Source organism: Mercenaria mercenaria, chromosome 7 (genome assembly GCF_021730395.1).
Source record: "Mercenaria mercenaria strain notata chromosome 7, MADL_Memer_1, whole genome shotgun sequence".
Lineage (NCBI taxonomy): Eukaryota > Metazoa > Mollusca > Bivalvia > Venerida > Veneridae > Mercenaria > Mercenaria mercenaria.
This window is the reverse complement of record NC_069367.1, coordinates 7,389,754-7,401,691: the sequence shown is the minus strand read 5'-3', so window position 1 is coordinate 7,401,691 and position 11,938 is coordinate 7,389,754. Positions and strand designations below refer to the sequence as shown.

At 33.5% G+C, this 11,938-nt stretch overlaps 1 protein-coding gene across 1 annotated transcript; it reads right to left on the bottom strand.

Annotated features, from left to right (window-relative positions):
- Window positions 1–208: 208 nt before the first annotated feature.
- On the bottom strand, window positions 209–2,393 carry LOC123556068 (E3 ubiquitin-protein ligase TRIM71-like). The gene has a single exon (XM_053548975.1). It carries the CDS (start codon window positions 2,369–2,371, stop codon window positions 641–643), a length of 1,731 nt encoding a protein of 576 aa, XP_053404950.1. The 5' UTR covers window positions 2,372–2,393; the 3' UTR covers window positions 209–640.
- Window positions 2,394–11,938: the final 9,545 nt, after the last annotated feature.

Below are 11,938 nucleotides of genomic sequence, written 5' to 3'. Positions count from 1 at the left end.
ATTTTCAAATCCAAATGAGTTGAAATCAATGACAAGGACAAGAAAATATAACAACACTGAGATTAAGTCGGGCGACCTTTTACGGCCGCCACACAGCACTTAACAGTATTATGTGTGTACGGTTTTAAAGCTATTCGCCCATGTTAGGGTTAAAACGATAAAGTGAATGAAAATAAGTATTAGATATCTGTTAAAAGTAAGACGAATGTTGATTTTCTACAATGCTTTAAAAGCAAGCGTTACAACGTTTTTCTCCCTTCAGCACAATATATTTGGTAATCAAAAAGGATATCTTGGAAACAAATGTCAGTTTCAACCACTGGTCACTTTGACCGTACCCTAATGTTATGGATCTTTACATATTAATAAATGTGTAAACGAGTCGCTTCAAACTTTACATACGGTACTGTTTATACATGTACATACAAACATATTACTTTAAAAAATTATGTTTACTCGTATACTGTTTATATTTTTAATATGAATTTGGGTCTGATGTAGATAAACAGTAGCAATCTGCTGTTTTCAAAGTGCTGACTAACTGTTTGTATATTGATAAGAATACATGAATGTTATATCAAAACAACATATAGCACATACAGAAAATATCTGTCACATCTGAGTAATAACAATAGTGTCATCACTCTGAACCTGTAATTTTAAACAACAGTAACCTTTTTATGCCGTCACAGCAATTCGTAACAGCAACAATCGATTTGTCCCTGGAAACACAAACTCTGAATGGAAATTTCATAGCTAACTTGTACGATGATATGATCTGACCTGTTTGAGAGATCTGTACAATGGAGTCTGTTCTCATACTGCAAACCAAGATACAGTCGGATGGACCTACTGCTACACCACGTGGTTCTTTTATCTGTTTGTCCTTGACAACGACTCTGGTGTTGGTCGCAACGTCGTATATATAAACAGTATGCTCGTGCCTATCGGTTAGTATCATCTTCTCAGTATTCCTTATATAGTTGCACGCACTAGTGCCTACAGAATATTTCTTATTTGGAAAATTGACGTTGAAATGTTTCTCTTCACCTGACATTGATACAATACGAACAGGTCTTGTGTCATCAATAGTTCCAACAGCAAAATGTCTCTCATCTTTCAGACAAATAGATTCATTCTGTGCTTTAACTTTACATGTCCTGATCAAAGTTATATCATTTGATTTACTGACACGTAGAAAGTCTATCTGGTATTTACCACTACTTGTTATCGCCACCTCCTCCTCAGATATAGCAACAACACTTTGTGGTGAATACGATAACTGATATGATCCTACTTTCTCAAGCTTTTCATTGTAAATCAAACATTTATTGTTCTTATTATCCACGGCAAATAGTCTACCATCCGGCAGGAAATCGAGTCCTGTATATAACGGTTCCTTCACATTATTTCCAGCCTGCTTCAGATCAATGGAAGTAATCTTCTTTAATTTAGTAATCGGGTCTACAGCTGCGACAGATTTCTTTGCTTCAGGCAGGGTGTAATTTAAAGTTAGCTCTCCTGGAACGTAACCAGAAATATTAAATGGTGGCAAGATTATTGTTCCATCGAATTTAAAGTTAACTGTAGCAAACTCTAAATTTTGACAGTCATTTTCCACGTTCCTGTAAAGTTCATTGGCCTGTCTTTTTAACTTCTCTTTTACTATAAACTGCTGTGATGGCGTCCCATTCTCCAGAGCTGTATCAACAATTTCCAGTAACTTTGTAGCATCAGAGATATGCTTTTCACAACTGGATCGTTTCTGTGCCAATTTATTAGTTACTTCAGCTTGAAATGCGTCAGTTTCCCTGGTAACGTAAACGTCCAAGTCGTCGAACATTTTATTCATGTCACCTCTCATTCTTTTAATCTCGATAAATATTGATTTGATATCTTTACTGAGTTGTTCTTTTGATGATTCGGTATGACTAACAATCATCTCCGCCTTTGATTTTGCTTCTTCCAATTTTCTCTTTAAATGGGAACCAGCATAACGCGACTTCCCGGCAGTCTTCGGTACTTCTACGACGCTATGGCATTTTCGGTGATCCACTATAGCACATGTACTGCAGCAGAGCTGGTTCTCGTCTTCACAAAAATATTCCAATAACTTTTCGTGCTGTTCACAACTGGCCATTCCTTTCATATCTGTCGCATTCACTAATTTGTGAATTTTCCTAAACGCATACACTGTATGGGCTTTTGAACATTCACTGCACTGAAATTCGTCACACTGTGAACAAAACACATCAGCCGTTGTTTTCAAATCCTTTCTTGAACATGGCTGACATAATATTTGTATTCTACGCCCAGGAACAGCATCGTCTGAGCTGTTTTTAACTGAATTCTTTTTCAATACTTCCGCCATTTTAACAGTTTAAGCTGACAAGAGTACAGCCGACATCTACATAACATGTCCTAAATACACATTTTATCACATTACTACGACGATTGATAACATTATCATTTATCATGTGACTATGATAATATGGGGAAGTAAAATGTCTTAGATTACGACGGACTTACAAGGAGAGGATCAGGTGCACATCTCTTTAAAATCTGAAAAGTAAAGATTTAAACTATTTTTTAAGAGTTCCAGTTTTGTATGTGTGGAAGCCCTTGCGGAGATAACCTGACCGTGTGTTTGCACAGTAATACGCAGTTACCTTTGTTCCGTCAAATTTAAAAGGCCCACCTTGTCTTCGTAAATTACTTCGAAATACACCTTTTGCTAAACATCTCATTGTCTTTATACAAAACCAAAATGGCATACACGTACATGTATTCATTACATTTTACGGACAAGCTGGGGAGCAAACAAATGAGAATTTCAAGGCGATGTTCCTTTTTGTCACCTTGTCTGGTAATTGTTTACGACTACCATTTAAACCCGAAAATAATAGTAGACATATTTAGATTACTGTTGGCATAATGTAACACGGGGAGACAATAAAACAGCCAATGTTCTACGACATTAAAACGGTTATTAGTTTGCACCTACCTCTGAAAAGACAACAATTTCCTGAGGGGACATATAGGCAGGTGCTTATCATTTAACTCTTCGTATCTTATGGTGCAGCAATTTTCTCTAATTTGGTAACACACGTGCGCTGACATATATATTGATGTGTGAATGCGAAAGAAGTCTATGTGTATTGTGCATATAATAATAATAATAAAGAAGTACTGAGACATTCAACACGCGAAACAAAACATCGTTTTGCAAACAATCAGCACACATATTAACTGTTTTAGTATTAAGGACTAGCCTGAGAATGTTTTTGTTTATGGTGCCTAACTCTGCATATAAGATACTTGCCGTGATAGTATTTTTGCTTTTTATTCATGTTTACAGTTTAACTTGGAGATATTTATACTAACAGTTATGAATAAGTTACTATTACTTCTATATATCAGTATTTAAGTTTCTGTGCACATATTATTTTAGTAAAACTTAATTGTTGATTATTTTTACGAGTATCTTTTTGGATGATGTATAATTTTTGTGATGTTGCTTTAAAGAAGACAGTTTTCCAGGAATCTTGCGCGCTTGAAATATAATCACTCTGGCTGATGGCCAAATGCCTTGCGAATTCAAAACATTTTATTGTGTTCAGACAAGAAATAAATGTTTAAAAAAGAGAAATCAATTAAACATTATGAATGAATGACTGTTTTTATTCAAACACTTGTCACGCGAGAAAGAATATTTACAGACAGTTGTGCATTATTGCAAATATCATGGCTTTGAGAGATATCGAATTTCCATAATTAAAATCAGAGACCTCGTTTAGTACCTTCAGGAACAACCCATAACTTTACTCTATGGTGATCGTACTTTGTGCTTTAAAGGCACATCCATCCTAGTTCTTTATCTATTACTAATTATAAGTACATATAAAAAAAATCACGCGTCGAAAAATTAAAAATTATTTGATGCTGTCAGGAAATAAGTTTAGTAAACACACAATATATTTGTTTTCTATTGATAATTACAATAGTGATAGAATCAAAAATGAAAAACTCTTTAAGGAAAATACACTTTCTTTCAAAATAATCCGAAATTGTATTTATATTACATGTTGAAATATAAATTGTAGTGTTCAGCTGATTCAACTCAATGGAAAAATAATGTGATCAAATGAAATATTTGGTCCCAACACTATGTAAGAATATTCAAAACTGTTTTTAACTTTCCTATCAAGACTGACATCTCGGAAAACGATTTAAGACTCTGTCGTGTTTTTTTTTTTTTTTTTTTTTTTTTTTTTTGTTGTTAGCTTTTTCGGTGGAAATTAAATTGAATTTTGAAAGGAATATCTCTTCCTTTCTTTCCAGTTATTTCGTTTAATTAAATATACATCTAAAAATAAACTAGATCCAAAAAAACATGTTTCCATTTTAGATTTATTAATGATATAAGATGAAAAAGTAAAAATGTTTTGAATTAAAAAATCCTCAAATACTTATTCGACACAGATGCCAATTAATTTCATCAGTCGCGTTAGATGAAGTAATGGTAGATACCATTTTGGTATTTTATTTTATAAAATCGTGCTCAGCTGCAACGCTGAGTTTAATTCATTATAGAAAGCTATTTGCATTGCTATCACAATGGAAATAAAGACTTACAATACGTTTTTAAATATGCCAATTATATTTGTTACATTTTGTGGCTAGTTTCGTTTGCAATTAATGAAACTTTATCGTTTCGCCTTCCATAAGTGGATTTGCCATTTGTTCCCGAGTCGTTACTTTGAATAAAAACTATTTGCTACTTGACAAATTGTTATTTGTTACTGAATTAAACGTTTTGCAAGTACTCCACAAGTAATAGATGTCAGCATAAGTACACTGTTAATGGGTATGAAAACTATCAACAGATTGGCTTGTCCATTAGATAAAATATCATATTGAAAATGGCTAATATGTGTGTTGCAACGTGACTAAAAGTATCACAGTTTACGAGATATACTATAAGGCTTCCTCTCTTGATTATCTAAAGGACAAGAAGCTGAGTTTTGTTGAGTAATACGTATTACCGTCTCACTTCATATGTTCATAATAACGGATGCCATTTTCTTTCAAAGATAGCTTCATGCACAAATGTACAGAAACCGTACATTCTATGCGTATCATAATGTTTGCGGACTGAATACATTCCAGAAGTTATAAAAAAAACAAGTTTTAGGAAAACACGGAACATGTTTTTACCAACGTTTACGTTTGTGTCGTGTTTGGTCGGATGCTCATTAAGTACAGCACTTTTGTAAACGAAACGTATCCAAAGTGTGAATCTTTGTACAATTATCTTTGCCAATTTCAGTAATCAGACAATTAGGGCCAGTATCGCAAAGGTTAGAGGTATTGCCCTTTAATTGGGCACAATTGTCCAAATAGTGTTCGCTCTATTACTAGAGTTATACTTTTTTAATGTCAACCAAATAAAACTCTAGGTCAAGTTTTATAATCAGTTAGTTCGGATCACATATGGCCCTTGAATTGGTCAAGCTTCTGGTTGTGCTTTATTACTGTAATAAAAATATAAAATTGAATGAAGAAAAAAATTATAAAATGACAATACCAGACCTGTCATGTTGTTATAATTGTCGTGTTGTTTTTTCGTCTACCACCAACTCATAACATATGATCGATATGCGTTATTGCAATCACTTTCCGACACTTATATAAGTCTAGCAATTATTTTGGTTGCAGGAGCAGATGTTAAGTACCTAATGAAATTACGGATTAATGATATATTTCAGGAAGCCTTAGATAAAACAGTCTTGATACAAAACACAGCCAGACCAGATCATGTCTGATTTGATATCCGCTTACGTGAAACGACACCTGCTACGGAAACCTTATCAAAATAGAGAAAAGTGGAAACTTCACAGGTCGCCCAACACGACAAAAACGAAAATGTTGCAGGCTCGGTTTGATTGAGCATGTTCATGGACGGTAGTGGAAATGCAAGCTACCGTCCACGCCCTCTAGCCCCGGGTTGAGCAGAGCTCAACATTTACACATGTTAAAAGTACAAAAAGCAATTTAGAGACAACCGAAGACATACTTTTTAGGTGCCTGTAAATTACATTACTGATTCATATCAATGGATGTTAATTCTTTCGTTCACTTTTTATTTACTCTTATCTCATTCCAATGACCTCCAACACAAGTAAGGGCACTAACTCGCAGATGCTTCTGTGTGATCCCAAAAGTAGTTTTACCTGGTTTGCAAAATCGCTTGCATACCGAATACAAATTTCGTGGCAATCTACATAATTACGATTATGCTTATTCTCCCTTTAAACAGCCGGTTTATCTGCTTTTAAGCATAAAATTGTAAAATTAATGAAACATTAATAAATAATGTATTGAATTTAAAAAGTCGTAAAGTGGCAAAAAGTATAAACATTTTAAGAATCATATGTTTGCACAAAAATGTACTGTACATTAGAGCAATTTTGACGCCTCTTGCGCAAATTGTATATTGCAAGAGCTTCTAATATTGGTGTCATCTGTAGTCATAATACATGTAAAGTTATCTTATCTTGAGTTTTTGTTTGCAGAAATGCAGTCCAAATGTTCAAGAAATCCTGATTCCGATGCACATGAGTAAGCAGTTACACATGAAGAAGCACAGACGGACAAGGTTTCAAATTAAATGTGTTTGGTGTGCTGTTAACTGGTTTAAGCTACCTAAAAGATCCACAGTGTGCATCTGACCGTTTCAAGTCAGTATCCAATTGTGTTACAGTATTTGATTGCTTCTTCCTCGTTTACCTTGTGTATATATTAACGCATGTAAATATCGGTTTACACTGCTTTTTACTTTAGCTTCTTGTAATTGTAATGATACAATCCACGAATTCCACCTGACCTTCTGTTTTCAAAAGTTTTCATTGTTTTGTGTCTATTGTCTGGCAATACAAAAAAAAAATACATAATCATGGATATATTGCAGATCTTTCTGTCGTTGACATTCCTATATGGGCTCAACAATGCCGCCTTGTACTTATTTCTTCAGTTGCAAAGTCTCCATTAATGTTATTTTTTCTACAATGAGATTAAGAAATCCAGTTGGCAAATAAATTGTGAAAATGAAATTGAAACATCTTGCACCATGTATATCACAACGTATATAATTCTTCCATATCAATGTTCGTAATTGTTTTCATCTCACCTAGTTCCGTATCTGGAGATGTAATCTTTCTCCTACCAGATTCTGAAATATATGTGTATTGTTGGCAGCTAAATTGTAACAGATAAAACCTTGCATCGTTTGTCACAAGTTGCATGCGTATAATTCTCTTTACAATTGGTTCCATGTCTGGAGATGTAGCTGATACAATAAATGACATAATCACTATATTGTCCATATATTACGAAACTTTTTGAAAGATAAACATTTGTATCGTTTGTCACGTGTTGCAGAACATATGTTTTCCTTATCGGTTCTTTGATTTTTTCGCACCTATTTCCATGTCTGGAGATATAGCTGATACAATTATGACGTCAGTAAATGGTCCATACTTTATGCCACTTTCTGGAGGAGAATAACTGCATCCACTGAATGTAGATCTTGTCATATATAGAATTTATTATAATTAACATGCGTTTTTATCAAGTGCATTCAAATATCTGCGGACCTTTTGTCTCTTAACATCGGAAATGAAAAATATTTTATAAATAAATGGCAATCGCACGGCTACTAAAGCCTAGCACCACCACCCAAACGTAGTGATAGGGAAGTGAATTTCGACATATCCGTGGTGCAGCTACCACTAGTTTCAAATCAAATTGCAATGATTTACATTTTGTTTAATATTTTTATTGATATAACGTATTTCGAAAATCGGGGAATGCAGTTCCGTGTAAGAATACTTTTGCAACAGGTTGACTGTAAGTGTGATTAATGATTAAAATGTTATGTAAATTGGAGTGCTTAGAGCTTTTCTCATGATGCGGACGTTTGTGTATTTTGATATATGGCTGTATTCAAACTATATTCCAATGCATAAACAGATAGTATGACATTATCACACCAGCAAGTGGGGCTAAATATGTATTATGCATACACAGGCAAACATTAGAGTTAAGGTAGTTCTGCACGTCAGGGTCGAAATTTTTTCTACAATGAAGAATTGATTTAACTCTAATTTTTCAAAACATCCGAATATACTAAGAAAATTCAGCAAATAAAAAAGACAGGGTCGTGTGCTTGATTATTTGCTAGACTGATTTGAAAAGTTTCGACCTCACGCATTTTTTATAATGGGAGTCTATGGGAAAAACGCAATTTTTATAACAGTTTCGTGAATAGAATTTTTTCTACAAGGTAGATTTTAATGAATCTTCTCACAGTCGTAAATGAACATGTGGCCTATAATAATTGTGGTGGAATAAAATGTATAGGTCCTTGTGCTTATTTTTGAGATATATGGCTATGATTAAGGCGAACCGCCTATTTCAAGCTAATTTTAAGACATTATTTTGAATTATTTAACGTGTAAGATGTTTAAATATCATATTTTAACTTTAGAAAAATAGTAACAGTTTTGAACTTATTTTCTTTCTCTTATAACTCATAAATTTTCTATCCCAAAAATGAAAAACAGAAAAAGATTAAAGGGAAATATGCAATATTTGGCAACATTTCTTATTAGAAAGAACTAGGTAAAACATTAACACTGAAGAAAAAAGTATCAAAATCGGATTGAAAACAAAAAAGATATGGCAATTTGAATACCAGTTATGTACTTAAATGGCAGCCACTTTGGGCACAGTGACATCATCATTTTTTCTTTATATGGGCATTACCATATATGGAAAGTCAGTGAATAACAACTAGTAAAAGAAACCTATTTTGTGGGTCATTATATAATATAAAACTTAATTTATGTGTAAGATTGTATACTTTTACTTTAAGCTCCATGTTAAATTGTATTTAACATAGTTTTACTATAAATACAATATCTGGTAATGCCCGTATAAGATAGTACAATGACATCACTGTACCCAAAATGGTTGCCGTTTTATTAAATTGATAATATCGTTTTTGTTTCTTGTCTGATTTTCATATTTGTTTCGCCAGTTTAAAGTAATCGTTAAATTCTTTCTCAATATATACATTGTCAAATGCTGAATATTCCCGTGTAAGCAGTACATAACAATTCATATTTAAAAGAACAGTGTCCACCAAATAACATTTTCTATAGCCATGTTTTTCTTAATGTTTCATCATACATATGTAACCTATCAAACGTCGTTTGCATAGAATCATTTCATTGCAAACAGCATACATGCAACATTATCAAGAGTAATTGTTTCGACTGCGAATTAACTCAGAAGTGACAGAAAATCGGTTGGGGGGGGGGGGGGGGGGGGGGGGGGGCTTACATTTTGTTTTTTCAAATATTTCAGTATTTTGGGGTGTTTGTGTTTGATCTGGTTAAGCGTCTTTTGACAACATCAAATATTTCAAGAACATCTTCCTTTAATACTCTGAAAAGGTGTTCTCTTCAAATGTTTCTGTGTTGAAATAACAGCATCGGTCGACTTATCTGCCTAATTCGTGACAGAGTGATTTGTGCACCAGATCATTGCAATCAGGTTTCACACCTCTCCATTTTTCAACATTTTCAAGTATTTCCTCATATTAATTTTTATCATTAAATTTTTTTTCATTCCTTCAAGTGTTTCTTGATTTGATATTTAATAACATTTTAAAGTTTTGTGATGTTTGGGAGATGGTTTCACTTATTATAACACATCTTTTGGACGATGAACAAATTTAGACCTTTTTACATGGCGCCATTTTTATGGAGTCTGTTTTGTTGTAGTAGAATTTGCCTTCAATGGTGTACTTTTTCTTAATAAAACTATTCCTTTCTTGGATAAACAGGCTTGGCTTGAAATTGTTCTTTTGGTCGTTTGGACAGGCAAACTGTTCCTTTTCCGCTTAAAAATCACCACTGCAATAAATCAACTGCGTGTGCCGAATTTATCATAGTGATAAACGTTTTGTTTGATTTAAAAAAATAATCGTTCACAAATTGTTCACCCACATATTTCTCTTGATTTTAAAATTACCTTTAAGACATGAGAATTAAAAGAATAAAAATAAGGATTTCTTGCCAGACATTTTAACTCCAACTAAACGCCAATGCGACACCACTATTGTATAGCTCCACCACTGATGTTATGGCGCTTCCATTTACACTCTCAAATTATCAATTAAGATATGAAACAAGAATATTTTGCCTACCTGTTTTTAATATGAAACCGGTGATAGCTGCATCACAGAAATGCCGACAGCTTCTTTTCTGATCACAACTTTTTGGTGGTGGCGCTATAGGGATTAGTAGCCGCGAACCGGTGAACGACAACTGCACTGTCACTACCTTTCTAGAGATGAAATAAGATACCAGAATATTATGACACGTTCAATAACTCCAAATGATATGAAATATGCGAATCTCTCTAATCATTGTCAAATAGCTTAAAACCATGCTCACAGACCTATGTATTCTTTTTATATGCCTAATTTTCAATTCTACGTAATAGAAAAAAATCCAAACTTACAAATTTACCATAATATGGAAATGACATAAGCACAGTTTTTAAATGTTGTGCATACCAATTTGCATGAATGGCAATAACCTATGAATAAACATTACTTCTCACCCTGTTGACAATATTAAAATTAGTTTTTTAAACCTGTACTGACTGCATACTAAAGTAGACTGATTATGCTTATTTTGACTGAACAATTTTCGCTACAGACATAATTTTCCTGGTCAAATATCAACTATTAAATGCAATACATGTGGTATGTTTGCACTATTCCTCAACGTTAAACTATATAATATTATTCAGCAACAACACTGTATAATTTGATAATTCCAGAAGCCGCATGATAAAGGGAGTCAGTGGTGCATGGTTAGCAGGTTGGACTACAACACCAGCGGTCTGGGTTCGATTCCCGGTCGCGTCTGATATCCCGACTAGTGGCTTAGTGATTTTCTTAAATTGGTACTGTTTCTAGCAGTATAGGCCTAGACTGGGTGCTGGGGAGTTCAATATGACGCCTGCCGTGGGCTCGGCTTGAAATAAGTTGTTTCTTCCATTCCAGGTGGGGACTTTCGTCTACTACCCACGTTAAACAAGAAACTTTAACTTTTACATTTAACTTTAATACTGAATACCACTGCGCCAGTCAAAATGTTCATGTTGTGCATTAATTTACTAAATGATGGACAATATTTTTTTTTTAAAATCTATGTACATAACAAATAAAACACCATTCACAATTTTGTCTCATAAAATAATTGTTATTCAATATGCAAAAATTTAACATTCAAGGTTACATTCTACCAATTCAATTCCTTATTTATTTCATATTAATAACAAAACATTCAGACCTCATTTTCAGCACGTTAGAGCATTTCAATGATATGAAAACCATATATGGTCATTTAGTATAACATGTCTTCTTATCAAAAATAGAAAAATATTGACATGTTATGTTGTATATAAGAAAAATAATCTGATCTCAGAAACATCACCCTCTAAAAATGCCCCCATGAAAAAAGCCGTTTAGCAGTTACGCGTAGGTAGACATTTTTCGCAAAGAATAAACCTTATTCCAAGAAATTTACAATGAAAATGGTCTAGATCTATTCTCAATACTATAAGCAATAAACATAAGCCAAAAATTTAACTGTCACCTCCTCATGTCACTCATTATACCAGATTTCATCCATAGCATGGAACTACATTTTGGACTACTTCACATGTAACACTGAGTAGTCACTTCCGGTTTGGTGTAATCCGTCCTTCAAAGATATTTCATACAATTCAAAATAAAATCCTGTTAATAAGTATTCAATTTTCAGCATTTTTTAACGATTTAAAAATTCCTGGGCTTTAG